This window comes from Clarias gariepinus, chromosome 10, assembly GCF_024256425.1.
Source record: "Clarias gariepinus isolate MV-2021 ecotype Netherlands chromosome 10, CGAR_prim_01v2, whole genome shotgun sequence".
Lineage (NCBI taxonomy): Eukaryota > Metazoa > Chordata > Actinopteri > Siluriformes > Clariidae > Clarias > Clarias gariepinus.
The window spans coordinates 7,727,501-7,749,310 of record NC_071109.1 but is presented as its reverse complement, the minus strand read 5'-3'; the positions used below and the strand labels follow the sequence as shown (position 1 = coordinate 7,749,310).

The 21,810-nt window shown below is 36.4% G+C and overlaps 1 protein-coding gene across 1 annotated transcript; it reads right to left on the bottom strand.

Annotated features, from left to right (window-relative positions):
* Nucleotides 1-7,098: 7,098 nt before the first annotated feature.
* Nucleotides 7,099-15,753, bottom strand: LOC128532266 (lysozyme g-like). The gene is made up of 5 exons (XM_053506512.1): nt 15,658-15,753; nt 11,819-11,902; nt 11,503-11,708; nt 10,629-10,767; nt 7,099-8,545 (listed from the first exon to the last, which is right to left on the bottom strand). The coding sequence occupies exons 1-5, from the start codon at nt 15,674-15,676 to the stop codon at nt 8,412-8,414; spliced, it is 582 nt and encodes a 193-aa protein (XP_053362487.1). The 5' UTR covers nt 15,677-15,753; the 3' UTR covers nt 7,099-8,411.
* Nucleotides 15,754-21,810: the final 6,057 nt, after the last annotated feature.

Below are 21,810 nucleotides of genomic sequence, written 5' to 3'. Positions count from 1 at the left end.
TGGATGCATTGATCATCGCAGGTGGCACAGTCTGCCACAGGTACATGGCATATGTAGTCTTCCGTGTCATACAATTTAGGCAGGGTGTACATGACATCTGGTCGACCGTGGAGTACAAGACTGTTCCACTGGTGGAATCCAGATCTTTCGGTACACAGAACTACAGCACTCTCTCTGTACTACTTTGTGAGGACCAAATGTCTGCATGTAAACAGACAGAATGAGAAAAATTTGACAAGACAACCACTTTTATATGAGACTAACTATGAGACTCCATTTCCTATGGTGGTGCTACCAATCAGAGAAAACATTTAACAATTCTTATAGTTTGAGATCAGTAAGATTTTAAATGTTTTTAAAGAAGTTTCTTATGCTCATCAAAACTGCATTTATTTTATCAAAAATAAAGTAAAAAACAGGAAAATTGTAAAAAAAAAAAAAAAAAAAAAAAGTATTAAAGTACAATGTAAAATTTGTTCACTATGTGAAAATATTGTAAAATAGATAAAAGCTGGATTTTTATCACCATTACTCCAGTCATCAGTTTCCTTCAGAAATTATTTTATTATGCTAAATTTATAAATTTGGGAACATAAAAAATTGTGCTGCTTCCTTCTTTTTTTTTCTTTTTTTTTTTTGGGGGGGGGAACCCATGACACGTTTTTTAGGATGTATAAATAGTTTTGATATATAAATAGTAAAAGATTTCCTGAGCATTCACTTAAATAATAATATTTTGTTACAATATACACAACCTTTGAAAAGTGTCAGCCATTTTTTTTCTTTCTTTCTTTCTTTTTTTTTGGGGGGGGGCGGGGACAAAATTAATACTGTTATTCAGCAAGGATGTGTAAAATTGATTTTAAAAATATACTTTAAAAAATACTGTATATTGTAATATAAAATATATAAAATAAAAACTTATATTATCATAAAAAGTGACATTATTCAAAATAGCTCTTTTTAAGAATTTTTATTCATCAAAGAATCTTGAAAAAAAGAATCACAGGTTCCAAAAGAAATATTAAGCAGCAATGTTTTCAGAATGATTTCTGACTGATCATGTGTTCACAAACGGGGGGAATTGAGCCCCTGTCTGCCACTGTGATTGCAGAAATGCAAAAGTGCCCTTTTGGTCTGATCTAGGTGCCCACAGGCTAGGGAAAGTAAAGGACCATACTATAAAATTGAATTTTACATTTTAACAGTGAGTTTAACATTCTTCACTATGATTTATAAAACATTGCCTTTGTGAGGTCCCCGAAGCATGATATATTCTTTATTTTACCATCATTGGGAGACTTCTGGACCCCAGGGCTGCCATCAAAGTTGCCTTTATCTTTAATTTGGTGAAAATATTCAAGCCAAAGATTCACACACTCATTACCAAGGACATCCCACCGGCTTTTAATTCTCTGACTGGCCGTACTTTTGCCATAGATAAAGCTTCTTTCTTCAGCCAGTGGATCAGCATCACTACGGTGCAAGTACCTCTGCTTGTGTACCTGATCGTGCTGTTTTCTGTTCCCATATCTGCTCTCAAGATCCGAGGACAGCCACTAAGGCTTTTTACTTTCTCAAGGAAGTAACCACCCATGACATTAGGATCACTGCTGGTGCAGTATCTATTCAACCATAGTATTCTTCTTGAGAATTTATCTATTGCCAAATTGATACAAATGCCAAATGGCTTCAATTTATCATAAGAGCCAGCATGAAGAAGAGAATTGGGTTCTTTTAAAAAGTAGTGCAGTCTACTTTTTCTTCACATTTCAGTGCCCAGTGGGTCAATAGTGGACAGAATAAGACGGATGTCTTCTTTGCGCACATGTAGTCCCCTTTCTTTGTATTTACTGTACATCCATCTATATCCATGTAGTGCTGCTGAGCCCTAGAGGTCTACCCTAACAAACAGAATCACATCAAATAAGTTGTTAAAATTCCTCCTGCAAAAGACCTACGTCAGTGTTAAAGTACTAGTAATGTTGAAGTACTGTAGTACAAATCTGTTCATCCTATAGATTAAGGAATAAATAATGTGAGCTCAAGGTGGATGGAAGCCTAAGGGTAGACCGAGAGAGAGTCATTGGGCAATAATCTGTACAATGTACTGCATTTAAACTGTAGCATGCCAAATGGTCTTATTTACTTTTATCTTTTAAAGTCATTTTTGGGGGGTAACGGCTTAGTAGAATAAAATCACCTTCATGTTAAGACTGAATAGTACACAAACACATTTTCAAATAATAATACATTTCTATTATTCTTGCCTCGCCAACCTGTACAGTTCCACCTCTCCCTCCATACTATCCAATCTAGCATACGGGTCCTCATATGCTCTTTGTTTGGCCTTTGCCACTTTTACCTTTACCTTATGGTGCATCTCCCTATACTCCTGTCTACTGCTCAGTGTCACACTTCTTTTTAGCTAACCTCTTCCTCTGTACACACTCCTGTACAGTGAAAGAGCAAAGATTTTCAATAAATTTTGACTCGAAAAACGAGCAAGTCTTGGTTTACGAGTATCCAGCATCATGTATCACGCATGCGCTTGTTGTTTTGACGCCGAACATCACGTGATCACAACTGAGCCAATGTTTTTTCTTTCTCTTGCACTGCGGAATTGTGGGTAATCGTCTCCCCTGCTGGATCTTAGTGCCTCACTCTCACTATCTCTCACTGGTATAATTCACATCCGTGCACGCATTTTCAATTCAATTTATTTGTATAGCGCTTTTAGCAATTTTCATTGCATTTTCTTCCTCAGCCTGTCGTTACGTAATTTGACACCGTGCTGGTTCTTTCTCTCTCTCTCTCTCTCTCCTTTAGGGTGTGTGTTTGTGAACTGGTCAAATTCTGCGCGTGCACACGCACATAACGACAGGCCCAAACACACACACACACAGCGTCTGCGCGCATAAACGGAAATACTTATCTGTCGGGATTTATTTTTACTTTTTTACATTAGAAGGTTAAAGTACATTTTCTTCCTCAGCCTGTCATTATGTGTGTGTGCGCACGTAATCTGACACCGTGCCGGTTCATACACTCTCTCTTTTTTTCTCTCTCTCTTTCCCTCGCCTTTAGTGTGTGTATGTTCGTAAACCGGCACGGTGTCAAATTACTCTCACGCACACACATAATGACAGACCCAAACACACACAGACAGTGCCTGCGTGCATAAACGGAAACACTTATCTGTCGGGATTTGTTTTTACTTTTTTTTAAAGGTAAAGTGCAGGTTCATTTGTTTTATTTTTACTTTATATTTTGTATAAATTATTTTTAATTAATTAATTTTTGGGGGCTGTGAAATGAATAATTTGAGTTTCCATTATTTCTTATGGGAAAATTAAATTTGGTTTTGGAATACGAGGCCACTTCTGGAACAAATTATGCTTGTAATCCAAGGTTCCACTGTACTTCCTTGTTCCACCACTTTGCCCTCTTCTCTGCCTTTGTCTCCTTCACCTTCCTCACCACCAGGATTATTTTACAAACCACCATTCTGTGTTGTCTGGCTACACTCTCCCCTAACAACACTTTGCTGTCACTGATCTCCTTTAGATTATAACGTCAACAAAAGATGTAACTAAAAGATGTGAAGGTCGAACTTCGGAATTTCTAACCAGACATTTCATCTAACCAGAATTTCTCCTTCCCTTTTAACTCACATCCTACCTGTGGGGCATAACCACTAACAACACTGCACATCACACCTTCAAGTTCCAGCTTCAGACTCATTACCCTATCTGATACACTTTTCACCTCTAGAACATTCCTAACAAACTCTTCTTTCAGGATAACTCCTGCTCCATTTCTTTTTCTATCCACACCATGGTAAAACAATTTGAACCTGATCCTAAGCTTCTAGCCTTGTTACCTTTCCACCTGGTCTCCTGGACACACAGTATATCCACCTTCTTTCTCTGCATCATATCAACTAACTCTCTTCCCTTCCCTGTCATAGTCCCAACATTCAAAGTCCCTACTATCACTCCTAAACTCTTGCCTTTCCTTTTCTCTCTCTGCTTTCGAACACGCCTTCCTCCCCTCCTTTTTTGACCAACAGTAGCCCAATTTCCACCGGCACCCTGTAGGTCAACAGCACCGGTGGCAGTCGTTGTTAACTCGGGCCACAACCGATCCGGTATGGAAGTGATATTTGTGATTCACATCATTGATTTGGCAATTTTTTTATGTCAGATGCCCTTCCTGACACAACCCTCTGTATTTATCCTGGCTTGGGACTGGCACAAGAAGATACTGGATTGCGCCCCCATACAACCCCCCATGGTTGCATTATTGCGCCCATCACCCCCCCCCCCCCCCACCCCCGTGGTTGCATTAAGGTTACCACAGAGAATATTGGACAAATATAGAAACTATACTGTAGAATTTTCACCCCTGCTATTTTGATGCATTTGTAATTAACAGAGATTAACAGGTAGATTTTTATGTATTGTATAATATGTGTGCCGCAGGCTATGGCACCTTTGGCACATAACTGGAAGTTTTTCTTAGTTATAAAAATAACAATTATATAATTAGTATGATTATTAAGTTAATTATAATAATTAATTCACATTAATAATTGAGTGTATACTGCTGTAGCCGATGAAGCCGGAGGCTGCTCTGACTGGTGTATAAAATGACTCAAGGTTCATTAATGTTGGGGCGTTGCACCGAAAAAATGTCTCCTCCTGCGTTATTTAGAGGAAGTATTTAGGGATGTACAGTACATATGCAATGACAGTTACAACTGTCCTCACTTACAGCTCTTTTCTCTTTTCAGGAAAGTAAAAAGCAGCATCATGGGTGAGTATACTTAAGTACCTGATTAACGTATTTTGGTTTTTTATCAAATGCTTTATGGTTATTCATTTATTTATTCTAATTTCTGCAAGGCTGGCTGATCCTCAGTGGTTTCAGATTCTTTTTGTCATTTCTTTGATGGCTTGCATTTTCTGAGACTTCACAAGATTCGTCTGTTTTTATTGAATAATAACTTGTGTAATGCATTACACAAAAGCATTTTTATAGTAACTTTTAACTAGTTCACTGATAAGGGAATTAGTGATTAGTGCTCGGCTCAGTGATTAGAAGACACCAAAGAGTGTTCTGAGATCACCGATAAATTCTTTATCAAAATATTAAACTCTTTGCAAGGTCATTTGAATAAAAGAGTCATGCACAAATTTGATGATGTAAATACAGTAAGCTCCACCATGTATACTGTACATAAAAACCTTGGTGGAATTAATATGATCTTGCTCACTTGTATTGTCTTTAGGTTGAGGTGCTATCACACTCCAAGAGAAGCCTGGAACAGCGAGGAACACGTCACCCAAGGCACTGAAATTCTAATACAATCCATTCAAGCAATTCAAAAGAAATTCCCCAGCTGGCCCAAGGAGCACCAATTTAAAGGTACAAACTGACACTTTGTAGTCTGTTTTGCATAAATTGACAAACAAGAAGTTGTAAAATTTAATCACAGGGATATCAGAGGACCATTATATGGTTAGGGTTCGGGTTATTTTTTTAATATTTAAATATCATCAAATGATAATGGCAGTTTGGATCCACTTAGTATCACTGCTGCAAATCAATACAAAGATCTTCTGAGTGATAACTTTTATGCTATTATTGTTTATTATTTTGAGTCCCGCATGTTTGATTGCAGGGACATCGTACCACAGGAGATGGTGATTGGGAAATGATCCTGTAGAAGGAAAATATTAAATGGTTTTCACCTACTTAGTAAATAGTTTACCTGTGTGTAATTAAATCTTAGTATAAATACAGCTGTTCTGTATTTTAAAAGTCCTCAGAGGTTTGTCGGAGAACTTTAGTGAACAAACAGCATCATGAAGCCCAAGGAACACACCACACAGGTCTGGGATAAAGTTATGGAGACATTTAAAGCAGGGTTAGGCTGTAAAAAATATCCCAAGCTTTGAACATCTAACAATGCACTGTTCAATACATAATCCAAAAATGGGCGAGAATGTCACAAAGGCAAACCGACCAAGACAGGGCCACCCACACAAACAAACAGGTCGGTCAAGGAGAGCATTAATCAGAGAAGCAGCCAAGAAGCCCATGGTACCTCTGGACAAGCTGCAGGGATCCACAGCTTAGGTGGGACAATCTGTCCACCTGAATCTGTTTAAAGTTCTCCCTATGCTCCGGATTGAAAAACGTTTGTCTCAAGTATATTTAACAATGCCTGGTTACACCAGGGCCAAAAAGTAACTACACATAGAAACAGACAGACATATCCTGCTTGATGCCCTCTGTGCTCACTTTAACCCACTGATTTAACATAATAAATTGCAGCAGCCAGATTTCCAAGTCCTGCACTGCAAGATCTCTTAATAGACGAAACATCATCATTGTGTGTATATCATCTTCACAAGGACAAAATAGAATTAGCAGCCTGTCAGTATTGAGGTCAGTAACAGACTGTGTTGATATACTTCTTGTTTCTAGGCAGGTGTAAAAAAGACTAGTTTGTAAAGGCGATGACCTCACAATCAGAGGCGTGCGCGTACTAGTGAGCATTGATCTTAGACCATTGTTATGCGCGATGGCACATATGGCACATTATAGATTACAGATGGCACATCAGCCATTATTTTGGGATATCAGAAGTTGTACATTGTGGGGGTGACCAAGTAGATTATTTTGGTATTAGTTTGTGGTCACAGGGGCACATACCCTGGAAGGTATTGAAGAAAAAGAAATTTATATAAATAAATAAAAAATAAATCAAAGGAGACAATTTAGAATATCAAGAGTTGTGCATTATAAAGTTAAACAGGGGGATTATTTTGGTACTAGTTTGGGGTCACAGGGTTATATGACCTGGATGGTATTGAAAAGATAAATATATCCTACTAAATAATCCCTATCAACTATTTGGTCTCTGACTTGTCGAGACTCTATACTCCAGGTAACTAAATACTGCCCCCTCGTGGTGAATAGTAATAGCAGGTTATATAAAATAGCACTACATATTATGTAACAGCAGTGAGTCTTAGTGAGTTTTGTGGGTGCACTTACAGCAATCAGACCCTGTGCAGGTGTTCTTAAGTTTTCTCAATATATATTTTTAAATAAAATAAGCCAAAACATGCTTTTCCTAATTTTTGATGTTGGACCCACAGACTCCTTATGTCTCTACCACATTTAGATGACCCCAGGGGTCAGAATGTATTATAAACTCCTCCATCAGTACACACTTGACCATGGGACCATAAGGGTATATAAGGGATACGTCAGGGAAAAGGTATATTTTATACCTTTTAAATTACTCAAATTTGTTACCTTATGAAATGCTTTCAAATAAAACACGTTAGTTTTGTTAAAGCCTGTAAATATATATACTGGATTGTTTTGAGTGAAATTTGTGTGAAAATGTTAAAGCTTATACACCACCTGGCCAAAAAATAAGAGTCTCCATTTCAGAAGTGGAAATTTATTGCCCTGCATCAAGTAAAGAAAAAAATGAAACAGATTTGATATAACTGGAACCGGGTTAAGAATTAGCCAAATCCTTTATAAAACCTGTAAGGACTGTGCTGAACCTTCAACTCCATTAAATATGGTCAGAAAAATATATTGGAGATCACTTAGTAAAGATGAATAGTAAAAAAAAAAATAGTAAAAAAAAAAAATAGTAAAAAAAAAAAATAAAGAAACTGATAACTGTGGTTATATAGTAAAAGTAAGAGCCTTTCCACATACACAGGGATAAGAGCTCACAGGATAAACAGCTGTGTGTCCATAAAAAAGCCATTTGTTAGTGATACTAATCATGAAAAACACTTCTTCTTCTTTGTCTTTCGGCTGTTCCCTTTCAGGGGTCGCCACAGCGAATCATCTGCCTCCATCTAACCCTATCCTCTGCAACCTCTTCTCTCACATCTACTAACTTCATGTCCTCTCTCACTGCATCCATAAATCTCCTCTTTGGTCTTCCTTTAGACCTCCTGCCTGGCAGTTCAAACCTCAGCATCCTTCTACATATATATTTACCATCTCTCCTCTGAACATGTCCAAACCACCTCAATCTGGCCTCTCTGACTTTATCTCCAAAACATCTAACGTGGGTTGTCCCATTAATCTTGAAAAATACTGGCATATACATTTATAAAACGGTCACACATACATATACATAAAATGTTTACATTAACTAAATGTTTACATTAACTAAATGTTTACATTAACTAAAACTAGACTAAAATACTTAGAGGTTCCTTTGACTAAAACTAGACTAAAATGTCCAGACTTTTAGTCGACCAAAACTTGACTAAACAAAAATAGGATAAGATTGACTAAATATGATAAAACCTAACAGGGACATTTATCCTGGGACTAAGACTTAGTAGCCTGCCAAATTAACACTAGTATCCATGGAGTTTGTAATACTGAGCCCTGGCCACCACATCATTTGCATACTCTCCCCCTGTAGTCTTGCAATCCATGTCCGCATGAGAGCAAACACTGTCCTGGCCAGCATTGTAGGCTGCAATTCCTCCTGAAACAGAACAACGCATAACATGTAAGAACTTTTACTGAACAGTAGCTAAGTAAAGAAAATAATCAATGACCCAAAGGAGAGTTACCTAAACCAAAAATCTTTAGTAGCTGAATCAAATTGTTAGCAGCCCAAATGTAACCCTTTTGATAACATGACGCCTTTAAATAACCGATTTAAACTGAAGCCGTGGGTACAACAACCTTACATGCCTGTGCTTTGCTACAGTAGCATTATCTGATAATAATAACTAGTGATGGGTCGTTCAAAAACGATTTGTTCTTTTTAAACAAGTCTTTAATGTGACTCAGAAGAACGAGTAGTCTCAGAGAGTGATTTGTTTGTTTTCTACTGGGCGCGCATGCACAAAGCATCACAAAATCTTCGTAGGATATGTACAGGAAACAGAATTGAGTAGTTTTGTCTCAGGTCTTGGTCCGAATTGTTTGTTCTTTGTCACATGCCTCCTATAGACGCTATGCAGTACGGTACACAGGAAACAAAACTGAGCGGTTCATCTTATAGGTCTTCTTGTCCGAATCGTTCGTTCTTTTGTCACATGACTCTCATAGACACTAATAACGTAAAAGAATGAACATATCAGAACATATGAGAGGTGAGCTGCCCATTCTGTTGATCATATGTCCTTAGTTGCATTGTAATATTTTTATTACTGGAAATATTGCCAAAATTTGGGTATGTAGATTTGTTGGGGGGCTGTTTATTAAAAACATAACATTTTATTTAATTTTTATTTCTGATCAAAAGAACGAAATGAACTGAAATGATCTAATCTATTCATTTATTTTGATGAACGAGATTTAAAGAACCGAGTCACTAAAATAATCCAAACTTCATCTGACTGAATACTGACTGGATCCAACAGGGGTTATCTTTATGTTGACTATTGGTATGATGTTCTTTTCATTAGATGCTGTGCTGACTTTATGCCATGATTGAGTTGGGCTAGGACTCATACCTTTCAAAAAGTTCAACTTTTGTCTCATCAGTCCACATCAGTTCCTCTTAGAACTCTCCCATAAATGCCCAAAATGCCCAACATTCTAACCTTAACTGAGGCAAGTGAGCCCTGTAGTTCTTTAGATATTGTTCTGGGGTCTTTTGGGAGTTCCTGGATGAGTCATTCTTGTTCTCTTCGTGTAATTTTGCTAGGCCGGCCACTTCTCCATTTGTGAATAATGGCTTGCTGGAGTCCCAAAACCTTAGAAATGACTTGGTAACCCTTTCCAAATTAATACGTCAATTACTTTTTCACATAGGCCCAGGTAGGTTTGGACTTTTTTTCCTTAATAAATGTAATCGTGTAATTCACTTTAAGACTGCATTTTGTTAAATGGGCAAATACTTTTTTTATGGCACTGTACCTGAGAATGTTCACTGGTTATGTCACACCTGTTAGTTAGCATGGAACTGGGCGAGTTTCAAAAGCTACCAGGAAATGCTTAACATGTTCAAAATGAACAGAAACCTAAATACTATAAAATACTATAAAATTCTGCAGTATTCTGATTCAATTAAATGCTTGTCAGCACATGCATCCAGGTACATTCGTTTTAGGTGAAGCACGAGAGTGAAAGAGAACGAGAACTGGCACTACCAACCAGCTGATTCATTTGTAAGAAATATGTTAAAAAACTGATGTCCTTAATTCCAAGTCCTACAAAGTGCTGTCACCGGAGATTCATTCTATAAATGCTAAATAAACATTTCCCCCAAAAAAATAAAGATTTCATTGTGGAGCACTAAAGTCCCATTGTGAGTTTTTACTACAGAAGCTATAGCATAGATAACAAGTACATTAATAAACCAGAAATATTATTCAAGCCAGGCTGTAATGGAAAAGTAATAAACACTTCCTGACCAATTAGAATGACAGGCCTAGTTAACTCTGTTAAATCAAAATGTCAGTTTAAATATTTCAGAATTTTAAAAAATGTTACAAAGTTGCTTAAGTTTAAGTGTTAACCAAAGTTCGAGTACATTAAACCTTCTTTTATACTAATCATATTACTTATTTTACACAAAATGGAATTAGAAATGACACAAATGTGACCGTTTGTACCTTTAAAGTGATCCTCTTTGGACCAGTCCGGGAATTTTTCTTGAATTATTTTAATGAAATAGATTAAGATATCAGTAGCTTGGCGGATGTGGTCCTCACTATCCCACTCTCCTTTTGGACTGTGGTAATGTTGATGAATCTAAAGAAAATGGTATAACACATCATCTGCCATGTAGCTCACTTTGGAGCAATATTTGGAGCAATACATATTTACATATCTGAAGCCATTGCACATGTCACTTTTCATAAGTCACTTTATACAATACATGTTTATCTGCCATTGCACATGACACCTTGACACTTTAAAACATTTTAATGCCACTTTAAAACATTTTAAAACATTTTAAAATTTTTATTTATATATCCCCCCCCAAATTCCTATGATTTGATATTTTTACATGCCCTTATTTGTACAGTTTGTTTATTTTACTAGTTACATTTATTTTCCTTTGTATGTCATTTATTTGTATTATTATTTATTCCTTATATATAGTTTTTATTCTTCATATGTTTTCTATATTGTGTATTTTGGTTGTACAGTTATTTTATTTTAACTTAAATTTTATATTTTATTTTATTCTTTTCTTGTTAAATTTACCTTTTATTTTATTTTTCATATTTATTTCTTAGTCATAGTCTTTTATTTTACGGTCACGAGCAGTTGTCTAAGCATTTCACTGCATATCGTACTGTGTATGACTGTGTATGTGACAAATAAAATTTGAATTTGAATTAACTTGTATATAAGGAATAGTAACACTAAAGTTTAGCTCAGACAAACAAAAAATTTAACAGTTTAAGAAAAAACAACTAGAATAGATTTATCCTCTGATGTAATGTGGATGTGCATTACGCATTTTTTGTTTCAACAAACCTGCATGAGTCCAAAGGCGTTGCCTCCATCTCCCCAGCCATTAAAAAGCCCCGATGTGGGCGACCCAGCCCTTGTCGCTCTCGATATGATGCCTGCAATCACCGCCGGGTCCATTTTTTTAGCTCTGGCAACATTCATGATGATGGGCTTGTACATGTCCATCCTCTTCAGATCATATTCAGCCATTTTATGTGAGGCTTCAACACCTTTTATAACAGTATTTGAAGTATCAGGTGTAATATTCCTAACATAAAAGATACGTGCTACGTAACAAGTTACATGGATGAAACAATAGAATGAAAGTTAAACGACAAACCAATTATTTTGTAGTTGTCCTGAGAAGCTGTCTTGGAAGACGCCCCAGTCGTGTTGATCTTCATGAGATCTCCAAAAATGCACACTAGAAAATAAATAAATTAATAATAATAATAATAATAATAATAATAATAATAATAACTTTAAGGCTTCTTTAGCAATATAAAAGTTTTTGTGCAGGCTGACAGATGTGTGTATCATGTGAAGTTAAGTTTGCAATTTTGCATAACATTTACGATATAGTTTATATTGCAAACACTATAGACTGAAAGTTTCATAGGTTCCTTATTTTATAAAAGCAGTACTGTTTGTTGTTAATACTCTGGTTTTACCATTCAAAACACAAAATGGGGGGGTTATGTAACACAATTTAGATAAAGGCCCATGTAATTTGAGCAGTAATAGCCACGAAAAAATTATATAGTCTCAAAATATAGTTGGCAGCAATGATGAGCACCCTGCGCAATTGCCAGGCACACCAGAAAGACAGTGGGCACATGCATTTAAAGGGGTTATCCCAATACCATTATTATATAATTTTAGAAAAGGGGGAATTTTACATTTGAATCTTCAAAAAGCTCCAGATGCTGTAAAAAAAAAAAAAAAAAGCATCACACTACGATGTCACTGAAATGTTCTTTATGTCTCAGTATCCTTAATGTCTTTAGGTCACATAGGCCTGGTTTGGTGGCGATCATATAATTTCCCTAGAAGGAGTGTATCAAATTTCTTTTGGTTCGTTTTTTCAAACGACACAAAATAACTGATTTTCTGTTGAGTTAAGCCCATGAAATCTAAATGAGCTCTAAATGTATACCGGGTTTCACTTGCGTGTCTATGAGCTATGCAGCAAAATCTCATCCTAATGGCAGCAGATTCCAACCTGTCTGGAAATTTTTATAAGTTTTTAAGCATGTTAAGTTCCCCAAAAAGCCCCAAATGGTGGGGGGAAAAGATCCTTAGGAAACCATAGGGCCCTTCACACACTATGATGACATAAGGCTGATGTCATAGTCCTTGGGCCCTAATGAAAAGGTATGGGCAAAAGCAGCAATAGGCCTATAGTGGTGATATTTATAACTGAAAATATTAGATTAATCTTTATTGTAACTTTATTGTCAACTTAATTGTTGGAAACCCCTTAATTCTGATTACGGCACACATTTGCAATGGCACTGTTAACTTTATGCAACATCACAACATTTATTTCTATCCATAGTTGCAATAATCTTTGGCTGAAATCTTGTGAAAAATCTTCTCCAAGAACATACAGTGGAGTTATTCTTAGTGGACTATTTTTAGTGATGTGTGAAATTCATGTATGAATAATTCCTTATGCTCCCAGAGCTACTTTTTCACATTTTAGGTCAGATGTAAGTGTCGCACCTGAGCCACCTCAGCCCTGGCTCACCAGATTACTGACTCCCCCTAGTGTGCTACGTGTGTAATTGTTCTCCGTTAATTTCTTCTAGCACCAAATTAAGTTTACCGGTGTCTACCCACGTGCGTCTCACTATTTATTTCAGTCGAACCCGTACCACTCCGTCTGTTCATTGTTGTGCACCTACAGTACATGCTTGTGTCGTTAACATTTCTGTGTTTATGTACATTCTTCCCCAGGACTGAACAGAGTCTGCAGGATCGGGCACTTTGTGTTTAATGGGAAGACCACCAACAAGGTCAAGGTCGAGGCTGAGAGTGTCTCAGCCCTCTGTGTTCGCCGCGCTGGTGAATGTTTATTTTCTTTGAGTTCGCTTTTTGTCTGATTCAGCTGGCCCACGTGCAGACCCAGCCTGGGGAGTCAACGGACATAACTGGTTCTTTTTCTTGGACATTTGTTACTAATAAACTCATTTGGTGTTTAACCCTATATTTTTCAAGGAAGAAAAACTAATGATAATGCTAATCAGTCACAGCAGCACTTTCAGCAAGAAAACACACTGGATCATCTTAAACAACACTTTGTCTCCTTATTAAATGCTTCTAAGTCATTCTGATATGCCTCTAAACCATCCGTGTTGTTTTTTTCACAGCTAATGCGAGACATAATGTTAACTAGCTTTTTATTCAAGAATGAATCCCAAATCCCATACCTGATCAAAGGCACCACATGGTGTGTGCAATAAAGAAGTCTAACTTAGACCCTACATAGTTAACTAGTTTTCCATTTAATGACAATTGGGAGTCAACCTTGGAAACCTGTAAGTTAGCTGATAAAAATGAAAACAAAGTAAATTTCATAAATTTCATCAAACTCTTTCTGTGGTTTATTCTGCTCATCATTTGGCTATATAGTACTTATAATAAGTTAAAACTATTTCACCCCTGTTATTCAGTCCACAGCTCTGCCTCGTCAGTCCAGTTAATTAGTTCTTTCAGTTGCAGAAGGATATGTTATGTCAGAGCAAACTAACTAGTTAACTAAATAAAAACAAAGCACAATCTGTTGATAATAAATGACATTTGGGGAACTGTTGTATTAAAGCAGTTTCATACTTGAGGGTGAGCTGTTGTACTAATAATTAGCACGGCTGTGGTGCCTACGACCACATCACTGCACAAGAGTAAGTGGTGTGCTGAATATTAGTCGTTTTAGTGGAATTTACCTGTGCCGATATACAACAGTTCCACAAACAAATCACAATCTGTTCATAATAAATGGCATTTGTGAAATTGTTGTATTAAAGCAATATCACACTGCTGTTGTACTGAATATTAACACTAATCCCTATTGTGTGATACTGCTTTATTATATTATATTATATTATATTGTATTGTATTGTATTATATTATATTATATTATATTATATTATATTATATTATATTATATTATATTATGCACAAATCAGCCATAAAATTAAAACCACCTAGATTCCTCTTGTGACATCACAACATCTCAGAGGCCTCAAGACATACAGGTGTGCTGTGGTATCTGGCACTGAGAATATTAAAAGCTGTAAATTGCAAGGTGGCACATCCATTGATCAGACTTGTTTGACCAGTGTATTGCACAGATGCTTGGCCAGCAATTATACCAGCATATGTTGTGTTTTGGTCCCCAACATATCAGCACCAAAATTCAGAATATGCTGGTATAATTGCTGGTCAGGCTATTCTGGTCTATGCTGTTCATTCTGTTTAAAGTCACTTTGATTTATTACTTTTTTTAAATATGCATTTATTGTCAGTGTATTTATATAAAAAGGTTTGTGTTGTGTTTTTAGACAACCCAGTAGGTATTTAATAAATGTAAAATAATGTTTTTAGTAAACTGATTATTTCTGTCTCTTGTATGTAACTGCATTTAAAGATAACACTACACGGTCCATGTATTTACAAAAATACAAGATAATGAGCTCAAATGGTATCCAAATTTTAACCAATTTTAACCTTTATACCTTGTTGGTGAACTTACTGTATCAGCACAGTTATACTGGTTCACCAGCTAAACCAGCACCAGACCGTCACTACCCTGCCAGACCAATACTGGTGTTAAGATTAGCACTGACCGGAATTAACCGTGCGGCCCGAAGGGGGATTTTTCAGCAGGGCCTCCCGCACCCTGTAACGCCATGCCTACTCATTATTTATCTTTTTCTTAAAAAAAAAAAAAACACTAACCTGACGTCTGATTTATCTGGGTAGGATTTTCTGATACAGTAGGAATAACCGATTATAACTGTCTTTTTGCGCTACGGTAGGAAATCTGATACAGTAGGACAAATCGTTAGAACACAGGAAAATGCGTTGTAAATAACATACATAATAAAACTAAAATTAAATATGGATGGAATGAAAAATCCCGTTTCTGTGAGTGTATGCGGATTTTTATTTTCTTACTTATCTTTTCCTTGTCCATGAGTTGGCAAAAAATGTCTACGACGTGTTTGTGGCAGAACAGAACTTTACTTTCGCTTTTTCTCAGCGACCCCAAACCCACCCAGTCAAGCACACACACACACACACACACACACAGAGAGAGAGAGAGAGACTCGTCGTGAAACAGTGTGAACCAGAAAAAGTGTGAAGAGAAATAGTGGATTTAAATGGTTCTGAGGAAATCGAAGTGAATCAGAGAAGCAGGTGAGTCACGTGGTCAGGTGAGTGTAAATGTGGATTTAACATAGGAGGTTAAGATCTCAGTCCTGTATATATATATAATCCATATTGTAAATCCTGTCAAATCTTCTACGATTAATTGAATGAATTAAACTGTAAAATCACACAATGGTTCTTCTTAGCATATTGGAATTCCTTTAGTTTATTACTTCAACCTTCTTCACATCCACATACTCATTCACACCCAGAGACATCGTGTTAGAGTAGTCAGTCCACCTGCTGTCATGTTTTTGACATTGTTGTTTATGTCCTCCCCACTTACTTACACTCACAAACAACAGTTTTGAGTCCCATAGTAAGCACAGTGATTGATCCTTGAAAACAGCTACACAGGTTTAAAACAACCACATAACAACATAACACATCGACAATCAATGCAAACTAAGGATTTATTTAACCAGTGCTACATGAGTTAGCAGTGATACATTGGAAGGATGAATGATGCTCAGTAGCCGTGGGATTTAAACCACTGGGCTCTGGCTACCACATCATTGGCATAGTCATTTCCTGTGGTCCCAATGTCCATACCCTTGTATGTCTAGCGTTGTAGACTGAAATCCCCACTGAAAGAATAAACAGATAAAAGTCAATGAATACACTAAAGTAAAGGATTATCAGTTTAGTTACTGTAAGAAAGAAGGCATAGAGTATGCTGATATGATGTTTTACAAATGCAAACTAATCTCTGTGTGACAATCAATGCCTTTACTGATTGACTTTTTTGTTGGTCTACAAAAAAGTAAGTTCAAAGTAAGGAGTTAAATGTGTACTAAATACATCAGAACTTTAAAAGATACTAACTTGATTTGGCTTAATTAGAATGCAGAAACTTCATATAAGTCTTAGCTTAGCTAGTTTGTGGAATTTGGCCCCGAGTACTAACATTGCCTTCTGGTTGACAAACTTAATGCAGATGTGCAGAGCAGGAAAACTTTTAACAACCAAGACTTATGGTAATGTACTTATATGCACCTCGCTTTTAGATTTAAGACAGACATCAAAAAACCCAAACTATCCTTTTTGGTCATTTGTTAACAGTGAACAAATGTATTAAAGGCAAAAAAAATTCTTTTCTTTTTTTAATGTTCAATAAAGAAGAGATAGGGCTCGTAGGGCATACCTTTAAACTGGTGCTCTTTGGGCCAGTTAGGGAAACATGTTCCTTACTGTTCCATGTTCCCCTCAGTTTATGGTAACGTTTGTCAATCTAGAAAATTAGGTGTTAAATATATTTATATAGATCACTTTATAGTAAACTGACATAGATAGATAGATAGATAGATAGATAGATAGATAGATAGATAGATAGATAGATAGATAGATAGAATATGGTTAGTCTAACAAATCAAGTAACCCTCATGAGTTAGAACAATAAATAATCACTGAAGTGAAACCGAAACAGTGTAGCAAGAGGTTCAGTTCCAGCTGGAATTGTCAGAATTTCACAATTGCAGAAAGAACAGCTAAGACACTATGATTACTGAAACAGTGCTTTCAACAAACCTGCATAAGTCCCAGCCATCAACAAGCGCTGCCCCAGCCTGTCTTGGCGAGCTGTTTTCTCGGATGCTCCAGTCGTGTCAGTTTTCATTAAGTCTTCATAAATGCATGACTAAGCTGATGCGTAAAAGATTCCCAGTGCTCCTAAAGAGACAGAAATTTATTCATGTAAGATAGAATAAATAAATTTGGCTAATAAACAGTTTTTTTCTCTGTTTTGTTTTAAGAACATTTGCTCTAAATCACACCTAGTACCGCACTACTACCGCTTAGTCTCTGCCAATCTTTAAAAGACAACTAAGGACCTATCTGTTTCTTCAATATTTGGGTTAATACCCCCCTTCGAAGTCCAAAGCCTTCTCTATGATAATTGGGTTGACCCATCCTAAGTTATCACAGACTATCTGGGACTGTCCTCAGCAGCAGTGTCTCAATGTGATGAGAACTCCAACCAGAAGCATGGCATCAGAATAAATCATGATGGTCCGGAGGGAAAATTGGGTCAGAACCACTGCTATCTCAGGAATGCCATAAGTAGCTCAACAGAAACACAGACGCAGAGAAATCACATTCTAGCTTCATGAAGTCTTGTTACAAAGTATTTTAATGACAGGGCCATTCTATTTATTTACTAAATATTTAAGACATTTTGGGTTAAGATCAAGGGATATGCAGCATAAATTTCTCTCTCTCTCTTTCTCTCTCTCTCTCTTTCTCTTTCACGTTAATCCTATTTCAACACACACAGAATGAGTGTCAGGGTGTTTGTACGTCTGGGTGTGTCAGACAGATAGAAAGAGATTTTTGCTTTATATCCCTTGATATTATCTCCAAATGTCTTCGATGTATGGGGGAGGGGGGGGTATGGTATTCCAATACTTTCTGAGAGGAGTGTATATAGCTAAAATACGGCATTTTACTAATTATGATAGCTACTATAACAGATGCTAGTCTAACATTACATTTATTGATAGATGTGCTAATATAGACAAGTAACATTAGCAAATTAGCTACATTCACCTCAAAACCTTTTTCAATTAAGATTGAGTTGATGTCTTGTACAGATGTAAAAGTGCACCTCATTTAATGAGTCTTAGCTAACGCCACCTTCTTGAAACATTTTACTGAGAAAAGGGTTAGGGTTAGGTAATAAGTAATTGCAGAGAGTTTGCATGACTATTATCTCCTATATTTATGTGCAATACTGTGGCAACCTCTTGCCGAGAGCAGCCGAAAGACCAACAAAAGACCTGCAAAAGGGTCAAAGATGCAATTTTATAACATAAACTGTGTTTTTTGTTAACATTAAGTAAATTTTCTTGAGCTTGTCAACTGTACGGTAATGAATACTTGGGTACAAAACTGTTCACAGCTAATTCAGTCCAAAAAAAACTATTCAAACAATTGCAGTCACAGGCCTTTGAAGTCCAAAGCCCTTGAGTTAAACCATCCTCAGTTATCACAGACCATCTCAGGCTGTCCTCAGCAGCAGCAGTCCTCAATGTGATGAGAACTCCAACCAGAAGCATTTTATCAGAATGAATCATGTAGGTCCGGGGGAGAAATTGGGATATCAGAGGACCATTATATGGTTAGGGTTAGGGTTATTTTTTTAATATTCAAATATCATCAAATGATAATGGCAGTTTGGATCCACTTAGTATCACTGCTGCAAATAAATACAAAGATCTTCTGAGTGATAACTTTTATGCTATTATTGTTTATTACAGTGAGTTCCGCATGTATGATCGCATGGACATCGTACCACAGGAGATGATGATTGGACTTTCATTACCACAGATGGCGCTGGGTGTATTTTACACTTGATACAGGATGCAGAAATCATTTCCCAGAGGGCACCTCGGCTCAGGTGATGGGGAACTCACCTGAACCAAATTTGCTATTACTGTAGTTTGTTATAAATAGCCATGTCCTCAGTGAAGTTTGGTCTTGCATCTGTTTATGATGTACTGTTTTCTGTTCTGCACCTGTTTCTGTTCTGTTTGTTATCCGTAGCTTCATGTTTAGATTGTTTGCTTTATGTTATTAAAGTCTTAACTTCCGCACATATGCCTCGTCTGCAATCTTCTAATTGTGACAATATATGCAGATGCTTCTCGAAAGAAATTACAATATCATTAAAAGTTGAATTATTTCAGTAACTCAATTCAAAAAGTGAAACTTTAATTACACACAGACTGATATATTTCAAGTGTTTATTTATTTTAATTTTGATGATTGTGGCTTACAGTTAATGAAAACCCAAAATTCAGTATCTCAGAAAATTTGAATATTACTTAAGACCAATGATAAAAAAAAAAAACAGAAATGTTGGACTTAATTATGAACATGTTCAGCACTCAATACTTGGTCAGGGCTCCCTTTGATTGAATTACTGCAGCAATGCAGATGATGATTTTTGTTGTTGTTATGAATAATATTATCAACAACAGCACTACTGCTCAATAATCCCAGAGGATTACAAAAAAACAGAATTCCCATATTTACAGAATTGACTTTAAACCCTTAAATTATTCCCCAGTTTGTTTGGATTTCTTTGTGGTTTTGGTTTGATAAATTTATTAAATTCATGTTTTTTTATCATCTTATTATAGTATTCAGCTACCAGAAAACTGCCCTATTTACTCTAAAACTTATACCTTGCTGAGATACAAGAAAGGACCATGATCAAAACTTTGCTTGACATTCTATATTCAATTGATAGTCAAAGTTTCTTACCTCTGTAAAAACTTTTTAAATAGGAAACATGACCAGACAATCTTCAATTATATTTTATAAATGTAATATCACAGAATATACAGACTATAATACCAATTATGACCATCCTATTTTATTAGAACATATCCAGTTTTGTACAACAGAAGTATAGCAACATGCAGTTAGGTGTCTTAAAAATAAATTGCTAAATTGATTATAAGCAGCAAGCAAATTTTGTTCGAGGTAGCTTTGCTTGGTTTATATCATACAGAAATGATTTAACACTGTTGCTCTGGGGTAACTTTTGAGAACAGTTTTTATACCCCTTGAACTTTAACACATTTTGTCATGTTACACATTTTGTCATGTATTTAGCCCATTTTACTCTGATACCCCTAACTAAAATCCAGTGGAACTAATTGTCCTCAGAAGTCACCTACTTAGTAAATAGAGTCCACATGTGTGTAATTAAATCAACGGTTCTGTATTTTTAAAGTCCTCAGAGGTTTGTTAGAGAACATTAGTGAACAAACAGCATTATTAAGCCCAAGGAACACACCAAACAGGTCAGGGATAAATTTATAGGGACCTTAAAACAGGGTTAGGTTGTAAAAAATATCCTTTGATCTTATTTTGAAAAAAAAAAAAAAAGCCTTGAACATCTCACAAACCACTGTTCAATACATCATCCGAAGATGGGCGAGAATGTCACAAGGGCAAACCTACCAAGTCAGGGCCACCCACACAAACTGACAGGTCGGGCAAGGAGAGCATTAATCAGAGAAGCAGCCAAGAAGCCCACGGTACCTCTGGACGAGCTGCAGGGATCCACAGCTCAGGTGGGACAATCTGTCTGTTTAAAGTTCTGCCTATGCTCCGGATTGCAAAACGTTTGTCTCAAGTATATTTAACAATGCCAAGCATTTAGGCCAAGAAGTAACTCCATATGCCATCATCACTGTGTGTATATATCATCTTCACAAAGACAAAAAAGATAACTGTCAGTATTGAGGTCAGTAACAGACTGTGTTGATGTACTTCTTGTTTCAAAGCAGGTGTAAAGGAAGCCTACTTTGTAATGGCCATGGCCTCACAATCAGAGGCGTGCATGTACTAGTGAGCATTGATCTTAGACCATTGTTATGCGCGATGGCACATATGGCACATTATAGATTACAGATGGCACATCAGTGGTTTGGGGTCACATAACCTGAAAGGTATTGAAGAAAGAGAAATGTATATAAATAAATAAATAATAAATCAAAGAAGACAATTTAGAATATCAAGAGTTGTGCATTATAAAGTTAAACAGGGAGATTATTTTGGTACTAGTTTGGGGTTACAGGGTTAAATGACCTGGAAGGCATTGAAAAGGTTTCAGTAAAAATATCAAACAAATTATTTCCTATCAACTATGCATTAAATTGATTAATAATATTTTTTGGGGGGGGCTCTGACTTGTCGAGACTCTATACTCCAGGTAACTAAATACTGCCCCCTCGTGGTGAATAGTAATAGCAGGGTTTAAAATAGCACTACATACAGTATTATGTATCAGCATTTTCAGTCTCAGTGAGTTTTGTGGGTGCACGTACAGAAATCAGACCCTGTGCAGGTGTTTTTAAGTTTCTTTAATATCATATTTTTTTTAAATGG